Here is a 19,416-nt window from a genome sequence, read left to right on the forward strand (position 1 = left end):
GGCCCTACAGCACTGATGAGGGCTGAATCAGAAGACTGAGTGTTGAGGGTAATCCTCTTCCAGTGGTCTACACACGTCGCACCTCTGAGTCATACATCCACTGAATCACCACATGTTCGAACACTCGACGCTGGTGGTATAAGTGTGTGAAACTACCAACAGCCTCATGGATGTACCTGAATAAATGTGATTAAAAGCACAGAACAGAACTGTATAAGCCTAAGGTTTGAGCAAACCTCACTGACCTTCTGGTCTACACCAGATACACTTTTTTGTGTGAGTGTGTCTCTCTCTCTCTCCCTGCTCTCTGCCACCCAGACCACTGCGGGGCTCCATTTGTTGTGTTTCCATGGCGACCTGGAGCATGTGGAATCCTGCTTGGGCCCGCTTGTCTGCTCAGTGACAGAAAGGGCGTGTTCGTTGCCATGCGTGTGTGCTGGTATTCCATTTATCAGCATTCAGCACGGTGGTCTGGTGCTTTTAGAGCATGCTCGCTTTAATGACAAACATGAAACAGGCAGGGGAGAAGAGGGGCCGCATAACAGGAGCGCAGCTGATTGGTCAAACGCAGACCTACAGCTATTACTGCAATGCTGAGAATGATCCACCACCCAAATAATATCTCGTCCTATGGTGGTGGATTTTGATGATGAACTGTGCAGTGACAGATGAGCTACAGTCAGTAACTGTTACTGACTTACAGTAACTGTGTACCAAAATGGTAGTACTAAAAAATGGCCAATGAGTGTAGTACAACATACACTACTATTCAAAAGTTAGGAATAAGTTCTCCGGTTAATCGTTTACTATTAATTTATACACAGCAAAAACTTAGTACAATGTTGGTGTAGCCTCTTTTTAAAGGTCCCTAAAGGGAATCAACTCAATTTTTTAAAAATAAACTAATAATTTCCCACAATTAAAACTCTGTCATCAGATTAACACTGTTATCTCTGTTATCTGCTGTGAAAATATTCACACCTCTCCACAAAGACAGCCATACTGAGACAAAACAGACAGTTATATACAGTTATATATAGTTATACATAATTTCATGAAAAACATTCCATCAACCTTACTGAAGAAAAAAAAAGAAAATCGCTCAAATGAGAAACCTTCTATAAACCAGGTGTAGATGGCATTCTGTTGCTACTGTGAAAAAAGGATTAAATATTCAAAACTGTCGTATACATTCATTAGGCATGAATATTAATTTAATTGTAACTTCATTCTTGATGTTATACAGCTTTCTATAACTCCGGTTATGAGTCTGGAATCATCTAAAAAAAAATCAGACTCTCAGTTTCCTAAAAATTATTTAAAACCTGTCAAGACACCAAGGACTAGTATATTAGGGTCATTTTATACATTTATGTCCAGCCTCATGAATTTATTTTATACTGACTCCAAACTTTTGAACAATGTGTACATGTACTTCAGAAACTAGCAGTACTTCAATTACATTTGGATAGTGTGCTGTATAAGAAACAGTCACAAAGCAGTTTTAGAGAAATGCAGGACCAGCTTATAAGGAACAAACTGAAGACGGCTGCAGCAGGAAAAACTCCCTAACACACTGAGGAACCGAGACTCGAAAGGAAAACCCATCCTCTACTGAGCCGCACTGGATAGTAGAGTTATGATACAAGTTTATATGCAAGAATAAACAAACATTTCAAACATACAGAAGAGAAGATCCATGAGATAACCCAGAGACCAATGTTATAAAGTAGACTGCTGATTGCATCAGAAATGTGAAGGAAGTAAAATGAGACAACATACAACACTATGCAAAAGCCAACTGAGAAAATTATATGTTTTTTGAGCTGTCAGCATTTATTTGTTTTAAAAACCCACTAACTTTGGAATATAAACAAACTAAATAAATAAACAAAACCAACACATTTATTTTTCAGTCTGTCAGTGTGTTGGCTTAACCATTACCAATTGTCTACTCAAGACGTCCAGCATTTACCATCACCATCCAACACCTAGTTCAGCCAAAACATCCTTCATTAAATTAAATCTGCTGTGCTGTTGATGGAATTTAACAAACCCATGAAATGGCTGGAGGGACCAAATCTGCAGTCTTCTAACTGTATTCTTTGACCTAAATATTAATAACTTCTTAGTTAGTTCTAGTTAGTTCTGCTCAGCTGGTCTCTTATTGTCGTGGGCTGGAGGTTAGGGAACTGGCCCTATAACTGGAAGGTGGCTGGTTCAATCCCCAGAGCCAACAGTACATGACTGAGATGTCTTTGAGCAAGGTACCTAACCCCCATCTGCTCCCTGGGCTCTGCGGATGGGCTGCCCTCCGCTCCAGGCAAATTTGCTCACTGCCCCCTAGTGTGTGTATGCTCACTAGTGTGTATGTGGTGTTTCACTTCACGGATGGGTTAAATGCGGAGGTGAAATTTTCCCATTGTGGGACTAATAATGTCTCTTAATCATCATGTCTTTTGACATTCTGCAGTCTCTCTAATTAATCCCACAGTTTCCCAAATGCTCTGCATATGCTGTCCTCAGACTGAGTTAATACATCAGCCTTAATCCAAATCACCCCATACTTAGGCCACACTGTAGCAGAAAAGCAGGTAAGCAGCTAATACCTGTAAGACATGTGGGACATCTACAGTGTGGATGCCTAAAGCAAAAGAAATGTAATTAAACTGTACTTCATTGATAAGATCTGTCCACATGCTGTGTGTGATAATGGTGGACAAGGTTGGAGTCTTTCTGTATGCATGCTGGCACCACAGGCCACGAGCCTCAGGGCCTCAGGACTGAATAGGTCGCCTGTGTCTGTGACAGACAATGATGCTTTCATGACATTACTAGCATTTCCAGATAGAAGTGCTGGCATGTAACCCAGCTTATCGGTTCCTAGAAAGCACTCAATCCTTTCTGTTCGTCAGTGAAGGGTAATTGTGTTAAAAGCTGCGTTACATAATTGAGTAAACACAGTGCACATTTTTGGATAAGACCAGTGCAGCTGCAGTGCTCTATCACCATGTTATTGGTGCACAATTGCAAGTCGGCTGAGTGATGACGAAGGACGACGAGATAAAAGTGTGCAGAGAAATGCTAACCCCTTCTAAAGATTTGATATATGATCAGCAGAATGAAGGCACAAATGCTTTACAAATATTTTCAAATGTATTCTTGATAAGATCTGTCAGAGAACATCAGCACTTTGTATTTGTTTTAGTGATGAATTTTGCAGCATGCTGTTTATCAAGAATTTAACAGAAAACATCAACGTTTACAATGTGTCACCGGAGCAATACGGTATTTGAAATGTACAATATACTGAAAAATTGACATCAAATTTCTGTTCCACATCTAATAAACTGCCAAATAAATAAATTTCAACCAGCATGTGAATTCAGGTGTGAGAGAAATGAGCGGTTTTTAATTCATCACTCAGTATAACAACAACCGCTAAACAGTAAACAGTGCTAACCAGCACAGCAAGGTTTAAATTTCTCTCTAAACCCAACCTGAACCACATCATCATATTTTGAGTTCAAAACAATTAAAATTCTGTTTGAAAATGGTGAGAACAAATCCACCGTCATCCAAAGTGCATTCGTTAAAAAATCATGCCCATTACCATGTGGTGGCATTAATAGCCGCCTCTATGTCACAGATAAATGATAAATGAAACATAAAACGCTACAAAAAGAAAACAGCTAAGGTTAAATTCTGCGTAGCAATTTATCAATCTAATAATGCTTTGGGACGACATCTGAAACTTTAAAATTTCCATAATGTGCTGTTCTCACGCTGTGCGGTGGTGATATAGCAAGACACCTGTTTAATACTAAATATTAAAATCAATACTTCATATTAAAACTCTATTTTTATAGCCGGTTAAAATGATTTAAGTAGTGAATGTAATGAAGAATAAAGTAAGGTAAAAACTAAAGTAGGGTGAAATACAGGGAAATGCATCTTTTAAAAGTAGGAAGTAGGCTGTGAGAACCTGGATGTGAACTTGAACTTGTTATATATTTCAGAAATGACAACAAAACTTGACCTGAACAGCCAGGTCTCATCAAGGCTGATAAATAATCCAAGTTCAAATTATAGTTATGGCTTGGTTAGCAAGCTAACTCCTCATTCCACAGGACATTAGCTTCCACCTAACTGATGATCCCCTGACAAGTTGAGGATAAAGAGTTAAAACTAATGAGCAAGGTGAACTTTGATGTTGGAGTGACCCCCTTTGGTAACACTTTCTTTGATGGGCTGAAAACACTGATACTGCCCTAACCTATATGTCACTATGAGATGACCTGGAATCTCGACACTGTGGAAATGAAGCGGAGAATGATGTATGACCTTCAGTACAGGATATGACGCTTCTACTCTCTCTCTCTCTCTCTCTCTCTCTCACCCTGTTTGGAGGATCTTGCTATCCTGTGCTAACCACAATAAATAAAACTAGACACCTGTGGCATCACAGCTCTAAGCACAACATAACATTCACCTCCAGTAACACCAAAGACAAACCAGCAAGTCACACCAAATGACGATGCAAAATAAACATCCAGCCAGCTCCATGCAGTTCGCTGCAACCTAACTTCTACAGAAACCATCATCACGAGAGTAGGCAAATAATGCAAATTTGCCAGTAACAATACTTCAGTCTGACTAAAGGATCAAATCTGATCATCAAAAAATACCGACGCAGACACACACAGACAACCACACGTTGGTGAGATGGCCAGCCGTTACTCACACAGCATTCCAATCGTCTAATCTCAGACAGCAGCACGTTTACAAGAAGAGAAGCAGAGCTGGTGGGGGGACAACATCATCTCAGATGCTGTGGAAGACCCCTGGGGCTGTACTGGAGCAGGCTGTGTGATAGAAAGTCTTAATAATTCTGACTCACTAGCATGTAACATGTGGTTTGTATACATTTGCCTAACACCACATGCCTGGAGTGGCCATCTTGGGTCTGTCTGATAAGTCTCAGCCAGCCAGCTGTCCACCACTGCTAAGACACAGAATTTACCTGCCTGCCCTGGCTTGTGGTAATAATGTTAACTCCACAAAATCCAGAATGTACCATTTTTTACAGCGATGACTATTGCTGTTCCTGAAAAATCTTATGTGGACCAGTTTTCTAGGGTCCCGGTGCATGTGGATGGAATGGACTATATGAATGGGTGAAAGCTTAGAGGGTTAGAGCCATAGGACCATCACATAAACATCAGGCAGAAGAACAACACAATCAGAATCAAGCTTAATCGTAAATATATATTTTATGTCTTGTATATAGATACAATAGACCATGAAAGGCATGTAAGTTCAAAGACTTAAAAGTTGGGACCAGAATCTGAACCAGAATCAAGCTTATTCTTCGTATACATCAACATGTGTGTATGTATATGTCCAATATATGTAGGAATCTGTCCTAATGTCTGGCCACAACATGCCGCATTCAGTGCAATCCACACCAATATTGCACATTGAATGAAAATACAGGGAAGACCCAGTGTATATAGATGGCACAGGCCCTTAAAGGAGCAGAAGCTTAAAGGCTGGCTTACCTTGTTGGAGGCCATCTCGCTGACGGAGTGCCTGGTCTGTAGGGTCTCCAGCTGGTCCAGGCACCAGTCCAGCTCCTCCAGTGTCTCAGTGGCCAGCTTCTGGTAGGCCTCCTCTGGGGGGAGACAGGGGAGGGGATGGTCAGTTTTGAGGCGTTTGATGGGGCTAGCCGAGGCTTCGTGCGCATCCTCCTCGTCGTACACAGCCATGTCAGGGTGTCCAGAGTGCACACATGGGTGACTCTTCATAGCTGGGAATAGAAAACTCCCCTATGAGGAAAAGAAAGGGCTGAAGGATCAAATGATGATGCTGCTCCTGGCCCTGGGAGAGGGGGAAAAAAATAAACTCCTGGCTTTAAGTCCACAGGAGCGCAGGAGTGTTCAAAGGAAAGGGCAAAAAAAGGAGTTATGCTGGTAAAGGTCCAGCAGCGTAGGGCTCCTGGTCTACAGAGCGATGGAGCGCCATGCTCTAACTACATGAAAACACAAGCATGCGCACGCAAAATCCTTTCTGAATCCTCTCTTACTTATCCAGAGCCAGATGTGTCCCTGCCTGGCATAGCAAATCCATGTCCCGCAGGATTATGGCCAGGCTCCAGCAGTGCTCCATCAGAACTTCAGTGAAGATACGGCTCTCACCTTTCCAGCCATGCGCTTCTGCTTCAACAAAAGCAGTAGAGCCCCCTCCTCCTCCTCCTCTGTGCACCTCCTACCCTCCCCAGTCTCCAGCCAGCCCCCCCAGCCAAAGACCCACACCCCCCATATGAAGCATTGGCTGCATACAGATGAGCTTCTCTTCAGATATCCAAGCTGATATTACACACCAAAAAAAAAATCACCCCCCCAAAAAAACAGCAAATGGTATGATGGTGAGCCTAGTAGCACCTCAGCTACAGTAACATGACTTAGGAAAGCATTGCTTTACACAAACATAAGCGGCTTCCTGTGAAACCACAAACCTAAAAGAACTAGAGAGCACGACGCAGGGCGAGGGAGAAAATCAGGGACGGATTTCATGGACTGGAGCTCAGCTGTCAGCAGAAAAGGAGCCTTCTCTCTGTTACAAAGCTGCTTAATAATGGAAGCATGACCCCAAAGTCTAGTTATGACTGCATGGCCTTGCTTTATATACATTTATTGCACTAAAAACAGCAATGTAGTGAATTTGATTTATTCAAATGAGGGAAAAATGTACAATGTTTTACAATGTAATATTTAAAAAAATACATTATAATAATGCCAAATGTAAGTAAATTGAAGAACAAAACTTTGTTGATTTAACATACATTATGCATTTGGGAATGAAGCACAAATTCTGTACATCACTGGTGTTTCCAACACTTCATGAGAAAGCTTCTATGCCAGAGGTGCAGAGTCCTGGACCTGGAGATCTACCACCCTGAAGAGTTCAGATCAGGTTCTAATGTTCAGAAGGCCTTCATTGCCTGTTTCAGGTTTGTCAGACTAAAACTGGAGCTAAACTCTTTAAGGTGGTAGACCAGGATTAACCTCTGTTTTAGGCCATGGCACCCTCATGTAAGCAGTGCTTTAGCGGTAGGAACATATTTTATGTCCATACAGGAACATTAATGAATATGGTGGGCAATAAAACTGATTGCACTTGCAATAATATTGAACTGGGTGATGTGTTACACAAATACTGTTATCACATTATGAGATAAGAAGGCCATGGTACTACTTGAATATCATAGCATAGCTTTCAACCAAACTTAATATTGGCTTTTTTAGAATCCTGAATTCCCAAATGTGGGTTTAAGACATAATGTGGGAAGCAGGATTTTAAACTGAGGGTGCTAAAGGTTTAAGCAACGTATATGTGACCTACACAATGTTATCCTAATGAACGATATGGAAAGTTTGTTTTTCCACTTGAGTTGGACAGACAATTCACATCATATAGATCGCTTCATAATGATAAAGTCCTGTAATGTGGTTAGAGACGACAAAAAAGCTCAACACAAGTAACTGATACAGCAACCGCTAATGTACATCTTGCTCTCCTTGGTTCCAGAGAAATTCTGCAAATTAGCTCAGTGGTAACCCATCATATTGTTGATAAGTGACTGGTAAATAATTGCGTCATGCCTAAGTTAAGCTACATGCTTTGGGTGTACATGAAGTGAGAAACAATTAGAATGAAAAAATAAATAAATTAAAAAAATAACAAAATACCTATAACTCTCCAGTTATTACTTTACTTGGGAAGCCAAGCCCTGCTTATATTTTAGCAACACAATCTAAAAGTTAAATTAAAAACAAAAAGAATTCCTGTATTTATCAATCAAATATCAATCAGGTCTTTATTACACTTGAAATAGTTGTTCTTTTCTTTTATCTATTTATGTTTTCATTCATTTTAGCAACTGCAGTCAAACCTTAAATGTGGAGATGCTGCAGCCCCCTCAGCCCGTGTCCCGTGTCCCTGTCAAGAGGTATTTTCTTCATTTATATTAAAATGTAATAAGGTAATATGTAGATAATAACACAGCAAGTTATGCAATGAACATCGCTTATATCTGAATTATATTTCATATGAACAGCATTGAGTGTGCAGTTCTGTTTAGGAGTAAAAAGAAAAAAAATGTGGCAATAATAGATGTTTTTTCTTTCTGCTGAATCAAAAAAAAGTTCTTTTTTCTCCTCTTCTACTCACAATCACAAATGTGCTATAAGCTGAATGTTTTACAGTATTTCTTCTCTTGTTTCAGTTACCTTGAGTAGTTTAGTAGTTCCTGATTAATCCCTTAAAATCCAGGCTATTTTACATACATTATTACATACTAAAGCTTATTATTCAGTAACTACAGGGACTTAAAACTGGTTGTTATTCTTAGGCAATATATGTGTGTAATAAAATTTTGGGCCTTTAGTGTGTTTTATTTATTTTCTTTTTTTGTTTTAAAAAATAAATTACATAAAATATAAACTGTGCCATAACTTTTGCACATGCTACATTTTTCTGCATTTCATTCATTCATCGTAAAGAGGAATGAGGAGGGCATTGTGAAGCAAAAAAGTCAGCAAAGAAAAGTATATTTTTCAGATTTCCATGTTTTACCATGATTAGCATTGCATCTAAAAGACATCGTGATCCCTGGTTCCTATCACCACCACTGTGAAGACTTCTGATTCAGTAAAGATCTAGAATGGAGCATTTCACATCAAACCACAGTCACTTTGTTTACATCTTTTTGGAATAACTGAAAAATCAGTGGAATTCCCCTTTTACGCAAATAGATAATTGTCAAATTGCTGTTGATAAGACATTTTCTTCACACAAGCCTGATGAACAAGTCATTTTCGGTAAAGCTACAGATGAGTTCTGATAGCTTTGCTCCGTCTTGTCCCAGCAGGACAGAATGAAAGGGGCTGAGGATGTTTACTTTAGGCCGCTCTGCAGAGCCTGTGAATCAGAATCGCAGAATTACTTGTTCCCGGAGATGCGCTTGCAGATTATAAGCAAGTGAATAATTTCAGATTAGAGAAATCATTGTTAGGAAATTAAGCAGTGGTGAACCCATTCAGGCCTGGCACCTTTTTTTCTTTGCTTTCTGTTTTTTGTGGTAATCCTGGATTATGACAGGCGGTGCTGCAGACATTCGGGACGTTTTCAAACCTACGTCAGGGCCTGCTGTGCAGATGTGCAGTGCGCTTTGTGCGTCTGACACCTGCATTGTAAACAAAGCAAACGTTTGTAAAAGTAGCTTTTTTCTGCGCTCGCTTTGACACGTGAGTCAAATGGTATTGTGTTAAAATACAAGAGTAAATCATTCAACAGGTCAAGTGTGCGTACATGCATAACCGCTATGGGACCAGGTGCTATTGTTTCCCAGTAGCCCTTTGACACAGTGTGAATTTGGACATGGAGGGATTGCTTTACCAGGAATAAGACAGAGAAATGTACAAAAAGGACAAAGACACATTATGTGTCACTTTCTCTCCTCCTTTCTGCCCCCCCCCCCTTTTCAAAAGGCTGTGCAATCGCTCAGGGGAGATTTCAAGAGCTGTCCTTGCTGACAACATCTCCTCTGACGTCAATGGCATTCTTCTCATGCTTAGTGCGACACCAGAGGCCAGCCCCTCAGAGGCTGGTCCGGCAGAGTGTAGGGCCTGGCTGCACCTAAACTCTGGACTGGACTGTCAGAGACAGAGAATAACATTCGGAACTTGAACACTAACATCCACAAATACAGCTGCTTTTAGAAGCCAAAAATCCCATTTTAAGTTTTCTTCTTACCCTAAATGTTGCTGATCAGCAAAGACATGTTTTGGGTCCAAACATTTGCTTCTTTGCAATGTTTGCACTGGTGCTACAAGGCTAAAGTAGTATTCTAGAAGCTTATGTACACCAAACTGTATGTCTACATCATCCCAAACCTAAAACAGATGCGTTTTCAAACATGGAAATATAGACTATTATCTACACAACTGCTGTATAAAAGTAGGCAAAAATAATAAAAAAAGTAAAATTCATGAAAATTCAAGCAGAATTCATCTGGTTCTTGTGATCTATTTTTGTCTATTTTCTATGGATAACACTATACCATACAGACAGGTGGGCCATACTTAAGTACTTCATTACTATCCTTAAGTATTATTTTATAATTGGTCTCACTTTAGAATATTGCTATTCTTATAAAGGTTAATGAATGGTTTAAATGGTTTAATGGTTTTTCATTAAGGAGTATTAATTAGGTAATTAATACTTTTAAAAACATTAATAAACATGTACAACACATTAATAAGTGGGCCAAATTTGACCTGTTATATATGATGAAGCTGACGGGTTAAATGTTGGCTGATGGAGATGACAAAGATAAATAACCAGCAAGATCTGAAGTTTAATGCTATTTTAACAGGTCCTTTTCCCTCTTTTTATTTATTGTAAGTGCTTACTGATTTTAAGGTGTTTAGGAACTAATTAATACTAATTAATAACAAAATGATAATAATAAACTTATTTTAAACCATTCATAAACACTGTATTCTAAAGTGGTACCCTAAAGTTATCAATCTTATTTCAATCCTAAAAAAATCCTGAATCTTTTTGTGTTTTACTTTTATATATTTTTGGATTCCTACTGACACTTTGCACACAGCACCATAAGTCAGTGATGAACTGTGATTACTGATCATGCTCATTTTTGCTAGGCCCTTATTCTAGTAGCGTGTTCCATGTTTTATCGGAAGCTTGTAAAATACATATCAACATATATTTTACAATGTATGTCGCAATGTTACAGTGACTCGGTAAAGAGCCCTGACAGAGAGCTGCTATTACGGTTTTCCATTTCTAACAACTGACTGAAACCTGGTTAGATGTTGCCCCGGTTTTACAGGCAGTGATATATCTAGAATTACCAGAAGCCCTAGACTAACATTTCTTCTCAGGAAATTAGTCCCACCCTTTGTAAATCAAAATGAGACGCCTTCAGTACAGCTTCTGAAGGCCTAACCAACGTGAGAACTTGGTAGTATCTACCTAGATCCCATGTCCAGAAGAATAAAAAAAAAAAACCTGATTGGACAGTTTCAATTGGGTGTTTCAAGAAACACAATGTTAACTGGTATAAGCATGTTAGCTACATCATCCTTGTACGTCCAAGTGGAAAACAGACACGAAACATGTTTTGGTTGACGAGGAACATTGCAAAAATTTAATTTTTCATTTAATTGTCAAGCCATGAAGAGGTAGCACTGATATATCAGAGCACCTGAAAGGGAAATTCACTCTGTAAGACTCTCATCATACCACAGAATCAACACAGGGTTGGTATCCAGAGCACTGGGTGGATGGAATGTCCTCATACCCTCCCACAGCACAATGGCTGGCAGACGTATTAATAAAGACCAGGACAAAGCTCACACCTAACACCTAAAGTGTCATGTCTGAAACTGGCTTCTCCACGTCCCTGGAGGATGCTGATGACGTCATCCTTCCAAGTCTAATCTCTTGCCCTTCCCCTCTCCTCTCCCTCTCCCTACCATCCCCAGATCTCACCAGATGCTTATTCGGGTCTGCCATTCCCAACGCTGTGTTGCCAGGCAACTGGGTCTGGTTAGAATGTGAGGGGGCAGAAAACCTTACTATTTTTAGCAGGTGCTATTTATGGCAGGGTCTATAATAAAACCAATCAATGAGAAAGGCTGAGCAGAGATTGAGCAATGGGGGGTGAACGGGTGTGAATGGCACCATTTCTCAGACGGCTGGTTATATTTGCTAAATTTGAAATACGACACAAGGGCGACCAGCTGCTGAACAGCAGAGGTCCTTATCAAGGCAGGCTTTGGTAGTTTTGCATGAATTTTCAAGAAGACTCAGCTCAGCAAAAGGAATGAAATGGCACATATGGACTGTGTTATCTTTTCAGACAGTGACTGTTTGAGGGGGAAGAAGGAAGCAGAGAGCGTCTTTGACTGACAAGCCCGTCTCGTGAGTCATGGCGAGGTGCTGACATACGTTTTAGCATGCTGATAACCTGTCTCTTGCTGAGGAGGAAAGTGAGATAGCATCGCTGTGTACATTAGAGCTTCAAGATATGAACAAAATACCATATTGCGAATATGTTGCTACATATTGCAATTGCGATAAGATCAGCCTGCAGTAGTTATGACTGAAATGATTTACCATTAAAATAGTTATTAAAATTATTTACTTTGACTTATAAAAAAGCACCCACACAAACTTATTTGTAAAGTTTTATCAGGGAGATTCACTAGCTCTTTTGCAGAGTACAGACTTGTCGGTACCAATATGGCAGTATAACAGTATATCGGTGACCCAGGGCCATATGGGTAACTTCTACACAACACTGACATAACCATGCCATAAAAATGTCATGGCAGATATCATTTGCTGTTGGGAGTTGTAATAATGTCTGGTGTAATCAAGGCTAACTTCAGTACAGTAAACATTAGCATGTAACATAAACTGTCATGACATCAACATCACAGTATGTTTCTTGATAGTTTTTGGTAATGGTACCCACTTTTACTGTTACTGAATAAAATCTGTCACAACAACACATGACAGCATATAAGATCTGCAATGACATGTTTATGGCATGTTTAAGTCAATGTATGCATAAAATGTTTCCTGATCTCATAATGAGAACATCTGGGGACAAGTATGAGAAATCCTTGGCCAGGTCTGGGTGAGATTGTAGACTTAGCCTGTCGTAAGCCTGTGGATATACCGTAGGTTAGCATGGCTACAAACCAAAAAAATAGGCGTATGTCACATGTGCGGAGAAGACATTACATGTGGAAAAAATAAAATATGCAAAACGAGTAAAAAATAAACATTACCTCCTGTAAAGGAAAACAGTTCTGTTAGCTAAGTATAACATTTAGCTAGTTAGTTTGTCTTGCTTGTGTTATTGAATGTACTCCAGACATTAAAAGCACCCTGATTACAACAGGGGTGGAGAACTGTGACTTCCCTGCTGTAGAACACTACGTGAATGTGGTAATTAGTTAATGAGTTGAATCAGGGTTGCTTAAGCAGTAGTATCACCAAACTGCAAGACCAGAGTTCCTGACGTCTGGGCTAAAATAAATTTGAGGGTGGGTTTTACAGTGAGTGTACCCTATCAGTAGCAGACTTCCCACAATCTAGCATCACCAAGTGTTGTCCCCAAGTGTGTATTCTCGATACAAGATCACGTATCTGACTCCTCAAGATGATACCTAGTACTGTATAATGATTAAGAAAATCGTATTAAAAATGTATTTCTTCCGAAATAAATGTATTTACTGTGCAGCTCTAAAATACACTGATGATTGTTGTGTATTATTAGAGAACCGTCAGCTGTATCTTACCCACAGACAGCATCAGTGCACAATTTTGATTCATCTGAAAATGGTATTATATATTTATATATAGTCATATGCAAAAGTTTGGATGTGTTTTTGACATATTAGGAAAAAAACATAAAATATGGCCAGTGTAAAATTTATGACACACTTTCTATTGAATGTTTTAGATTATGTAATATGTGTCCTCTAAAATGTGTCCTTAAATGCCAGACTTAAGTTTGTTCCCCTTAGAAAAGCTAACTTCTTTTTATGTAGAAAATCAACACACTGTGAACTTGCATACAACTGTACTAAATACATTAGGTTTTGTTACTGTAGAAAATCTGTAAAAACATTTTTTTATAAAATAATGATAAGCAGGAGTGATGTACAGTGATGTTGCCATGCTCAGTGATGACCAAAAGGTAATCTCATTTGTTTGAGAAATTGAGAAGACCGGCTCTCTGTCTCTCTCTAAGGGTGTAAAGTTGGAATGACAGGATGCCCCAAAGAAAAGACATAGAGCTCACATGACCTCTTACAAAAGGGACCAAGAAAACTAACCATTAGTATCAGATCTCCTTCAGCCACTTCTATCTGCAGAAATTCAGTCTGAAATGTTTATGAAGGTGTCTCATGTAATGATGTTTTCAAGATTTATACATTACAAACATACAGAGAAAGTTAAAAGAAGAAATGAAGAAGTTTAAAGAAGTATATACAGTTCATCCTACAAACAAAAGAGAATTAAAACGGCGGTCTTTCTATATCAGCTGTAAGTCACAGAATAAAAATCGAGTCATAGTCACACAAAGACCATCACCAGTGTTTATACAAAAGTAGAAAAAAGCAGAAAGGGTCTCACCTGTGAAGGAGGCTTTTGTGAGAGGTGGTTGGTTACACATTGGGGACCGTCTGCAAAATGACCACAGTATGAGAGGATAAGGGGTTTGACATGCATTCCATAACTCTTTCCCTTTTTTTTTGTTTTTTTACCAAAGACAGTAAACGATATCTGTATTATAAACTAGCAGAGGTTTGTTCAGTTCAGTTCAGCTCAGTTCCTTAACCTATTCATACTTATAGATGGGCTAAGCATGATGGTGCAGCATGTATTTCAGCAGTTACGTAACTGCACTCACTTATTTGAGGTTCTGTCTTGCTGTAAGTTGGTTAATGCTGCAAAGTTGTTTCTTACTGTTCTCAAACTGGCCAGTACCTAAAAAACAAGAAATAAAAAATAAATAAATCACAAACCATAAATTGGGGATAGAAATATTTATTGTATAGGATGTAAATATGTAAGATCAATTTCAATTAAACTGTCCTTCTTTAAATTGGTTTATCTAAACTCAAAATGGTCCAGAACCATATTACCAAACATTTATTATGTAAGTATTATTTATTGCTCTCATAATTGTGCTTCCATCATGCAAATGCAGGTTGTCGACCAGTTTATTATAGAATAAAGGCAGCAATTCCAAAAAAAGATTCATTAAACAAGGCAGTAGTTTCTCCAAAAATCTGAAATTTGGTAGAATTTCTGGAATTCCAAGGTTATTAATAGCAAATTGATTCTCAATATGAAAAACAACACTTAAAGTCTGCTATAGCTAAATGAAGCTACACACATTACAGCATTTGCTTTGTTATTACTGATGCAATGCTGAAAATTGTTCTGAAGCAGTTATTGGCACTAACCTGGGCAAACGGCGTGACAATCAGGTCGTCCCCATGACTGGAAGAGAGTGGACACATGCAGTGAATCAGCAGTTGAGGCGGACAGGCACAGTTTCAGCTTTGTTATGCTATGCTGTGAGGAGCGTAATGATGTTCCTCAGATGTGCAATATAGCTACATGTTTGAAATGTGGCATGCAGTTTGTCTCCACAAAAGAACCATATCATAAAAAAGGGCAAGAGGAGATTGTCTACAACGTGGACAAAAAAGCAGAGCACAGAAAGGGAGAAGAAACGTGAAATCAGTTTTGACTTCTCCAAGGGAGTTGTGATATGGTTTGTCTGTGTGACAAGGGCAGCAAAGGTGGGAAGGGGGCATGGCATTTCAGAACGTTAATGCTTTGAATGCTTGTGAATGTTAACTAATAGGATGTGGAGGCTGGTCCATCACTGGATGGATGAACAAAGGCATTCATTTGCTGAAGCTGTTTTGGTGATAGCCATCAATACTGTCATCATCAATACTGCCATTTCATGGCAGTAGAGGCATGACCACAATTTAATTAGACTGCAGTTCTTAAGGAAACAATGTAATCCATCATGAAGTCACGATTTAGAAAATACTCTGAATGCACAGACGTGGCTAGTGGAGCTACAGTTTAAAGTCAAAACGGTCATTAAGCCATTATGTTATTCATTTTTTGATATTAGGAACAGGCAGAAAGTGCCTACTGTTTGCCTTCATTACAGCTTCCACACTTCCATACTTTTGAAGAAATCTGCAGGGATTGTTTTCCACACTTCCAAAACTTCTCAAGATCTCCTGATCCAAGTAATCCCAAGCATGTTCAGTGATGCTGAGGTCTGGTTTCTGGGGTGGTCAGTCAATTGTTCTGAGAACACAAGCAGCTTCTTTATTTAATTTACAGATTTCCTTTTTTTCAAATCTGAAGCCATGCTGAAATTTTCTCTTGTGTCTCAAATATGAAAGCTATGCACTGTTTATCCAGTGGTGACAGTTTTGGTGGTTTAACAGATCCTGCATGGTTGGTAGGAATCCCATTTTATCTGTTATCTTTTTATATCTTTTAAATATCTCTGGAATGAATAATTTGTACTTAATGTCCATTTTGACTGGAAATTTAACAACTGGTGTGTGATCTCTGGCACAGTACTGTATGCACAATATTAAAAAACAGACAATAAAAAACAATACACTACTGAAAACAGTCCCAACAGGCCAATGAGCACATACTCGAATATTACTGTGATCAATTACATTGGATTCTAACACTCCCAAATCGATGCAATGAATCACCACCTTCAGATCAGTGGATCAGTGTATTTTTACACCCCTACAACTGCAGTAAGGTGTCTTTTGCTTGTACACAGACTGTAAATTAAAGGATATGTTGATCACAGAGAGCACCGTGTACTTTAACAGGGTTACTCTGAATGTGTTGCTTCAGTAGACCTCCGTCCTGGCACAGCTCAGAGCGTTCCTAACACGGACCCATGCCGGACAGGTTTACACCCGCAAAGGTCAGGGCTAAATCTATCTGCTAACAAGTCCACAAAGAACAACGTATTCTCTGCCGATTCTGTCCCTTCATTCTTCTACCACGTCATCGCCTTTTTCTTCACCGTGTCTTTCTCACCTCACCTGCCATCTGATCTGGACTTATTTCTGGTTTGAAAGTACCTAAACATAGGCATATAAAGGATCCAGTGATCCACAAAATGAAAGTCTACAGCACGTGTTCCATCAGTCCACAAAAAACCTGAGCTTAAACCAGTGTTACAATTACGCTGCTACATACTGTGACTACAACACATAGTGAATCAATAATGTGACATGAATAAATGATTGGCCTGCATTATATTAACCAAAATAATTACTTTATTAGGACACCCACACAAACACTCATCCATAACTGTGATTGGTCAAGATTAGGGATGTACAGTGACAATTGGTTCAATTAAAAATTATATTTGATATTAATTATTGTACTGTAATTATTATACGTTATCCCAATAGAATGAAGGCACCAGCCCACGATTCCCATAACGGCGTATCCCTAGCTAAGATGGTTACAGAACATGGTAAAAACGTGACAGGTTAGAGAACTTATTTGCATACTGCATCAGAATTGCTAAGGCAAACATTGCAATAACCACAAACAAACAATACATTGTGCAGCCCTACACCCCTTTCATATGTCAAGTCTTCCCTCTCAGGCTCAGTAACATCTGCATTCTCCAACAGGGTTCTCACATTAATACAGGAATCCATAGCTTTTATTTAGCCCAATGTTTGTAATGAACAGCTCAAGGAAGCATGCACTGGAGGCGGGTCATGCCGTGAGCCGAGCCGGTCATCAGCCCGGCTATAGAGGAGGAGAGCGGCCGGTCAACAGCTGTTGTTAGTGGAGGGAGCAGAGGAAGAGGTGCAGGGAGGGGGTGGGGCGTTCAGCTGGGATTTAGCATGAAGCAGCGGGTCTCTGGACAGCCCTAAAGGCAACTGGTCATAGCCTACCCTCTCCGTAGGTCACTGGGCTCACTGAAGAAACGGCTTATGATGCGCATGGCCGGCGTCTGCTGTCAGTGTGCAGTGTAGACAGCGCAGAGCTCACTACGAGTCGTGTGGTTTGACCTAGCCAAGTGTGCCTGGCTCTCTACATGCGCGCATGTGTGACTGATTCACTCAGCACCGCGTCTTCGCGCGCTGCAGAGGGAAAAGGTCGTGCAGCGTATCACGCGCTCCTACCGTGCTCCGTGGCTAAATAAACTACTCTAAACATAGCTCAAGGCCACTGCTTAATCGGGCTCGAACAATCCAGTGCGGGCTAACAACGATCACAGCAAAACACTACTTATGTAGAGCAATCAGCTGCACGTCAAAGGTTTGGGGACGTCTAGCTTTTCAAACTATTTTAAAATGCGTTTTCTTTGTCAGCGCACATCAACATATGAACGCCACTGTGAAGCAGAAAACTTATCTTGACGTATTTTTGAAGTGAAACACAGCGTTAGGCATCATACTGTGAGTGTTTTCTCTCAGTGACAGGTGAGGGGTGGGCACTAAAATGGTAGAGCATGATGAATGCCTAAAGGAACTGTTGTAAACATACCTACTTCCATCCCACAGCAGTGCCAGAGTGCTCCCTAGAGTGAAAATATCCAGGTTGAACACTACTAAAACCTCTTAGGACACACGTTGAACGTAGAAGGAACTTTTGAAAAACAACTGCTTTGGGGCGGATATTTGAGGGTGGGCTGTTTGAAATGCTGATGCTAGCTTGTATTATTTGTCTGTAGATCAGTGGCTATGCTAGCAGTGAAGACTGGTTGACACCACAAGAGTTCCCAATGGCTGAATGATACATATGCACAATGCATGCTGAGTAATGTAGCGAGAGTTCATCTATGAGCAAAAACACGAAGGAGGGAATACGCTTTAATACGTGGGTTTATGAAGCTGTTCATAAACTTTGCAGGTACACTTTCCTTCTTAACTAATAAAAAGCAACAAAACATAAGTTTCAAAAGAAGGAACATTTTCAATGAGCAGTGTTAAGTGTTCTAATCTGTAAACGCTTGTATTGCTGCATCACATCTGTACGTGTAGAACAACAACAGTGAGAATATTCTTTAATAGACTTGCGCAAAAGGAGGGCAGGTCAGAGCATCCTGTCGACGATGAACTCTGGGTGAACTTCACCTAGCTGACGTGCTGCGTGTGCGCGTTCACGGCCTGAGGGCTGCTGCTGACTATCTTCCAGAGAGCAGCGAGTAAAGCTAAGTACTGCAAGTGGGCCATTTATCAGTGCTTTGTCCCATGCGCAGAGACAGACTGCCAGGGCTTTCAGAGAGGCTCAGGTGACAGCCACCAGCTTCTGAGCCCCATTAAAACACTCAGGCCACTCATATATGACAAATACATGGACTTATGAACAAAATTCAGACAAGTACAGTAGTATAAACGTGGCATAGGTAGCACCACAACTAAACCTCGCTCTAAACCGATTAATACAGTACTCTGGAGGGAAATCAAATTTACTCAATTTGCTCCAAATGAAGTTTAAAAATGAAGTGTATGAAATATGCTTTAAAGACAATAGTCAGGCTTCAGAATTGCTGCCACTATTACTTTTGTCAATTAGTATAGATACAATCAAAACCTCAGGGCCTAATGATTTCTGTTAAATATCTGTATTTTTTATTTTATTTGTTTTATAACAGGTTTATAACATACTAAGGCTTATTCTTTAGTAATTACACAGAGCACAATGCAAACTAGGTTAGGTTATAAAAGTGTGTAGTAAAACTTTTGGCTTGCTGCAGGGCCTTATCATACAGAA

The 19,416-nt window shown here is 39.8% G+C and overlaps 1 protein-coding gene across 12 annotated transcripts in view; it reads right to left on the bottom strand.

The window, feature by feature from the left end:
- Positions 1-19,416, bottom strand: part of LOC108425192 (cAMP-specific 3',5'-cyclic phosphodiesterase 4D-like) — a 264,509-nt gene that overhangs the window by 16,888 nt on the left and 228,205 nt on the right. For 10 of the 12 annotated variants that reach the window (XM_017693666.2, XM_017693667.2, XM_037547235.1 and 7 more), the window contains 4 exons: positions 15,078-15,114; positions 14,519-14,595; positions 14,242-14,291; positions 5,562-5,674 (listed from right to left, as the gene is read on the bottom strand). In XM_017693666.2, coding sequence (XP_017549155.1) covers positions 5,562-5,674; positions 14,242-14,291; positions 14,519-14,595; positions 15,078-15,114 — 277 coding nt within the window. Of the gene's footprint in view, positions 1-5,561; positions 5,735-8,690; positions 8,705-14,241; positions 14,292-14,518; positions 14,596-15,077; positions 15,115-17,591; positions 17,642-19,416 lie in introns of those variants that run through there. The other 2 variants (XM_017693673.2, XM_037547239.1) reach the window with 2 other exon arrangements.

This window comes from Pygocentrus nattereri, chromosome 18, assembly GCF_015220715.1.
Source record: "Pygocentrus nattereri isolate fPygNat1 chromosome 18, fPygNat1.pri, whole genome shotgun sequence".
NCBI classification, from domain to species: Eukaryota; Metazoa; Chordata; class Actinopteri; order Characiformes; family Serrasalmidae; genus Pygocentrus; species Pygocentrus nattereri.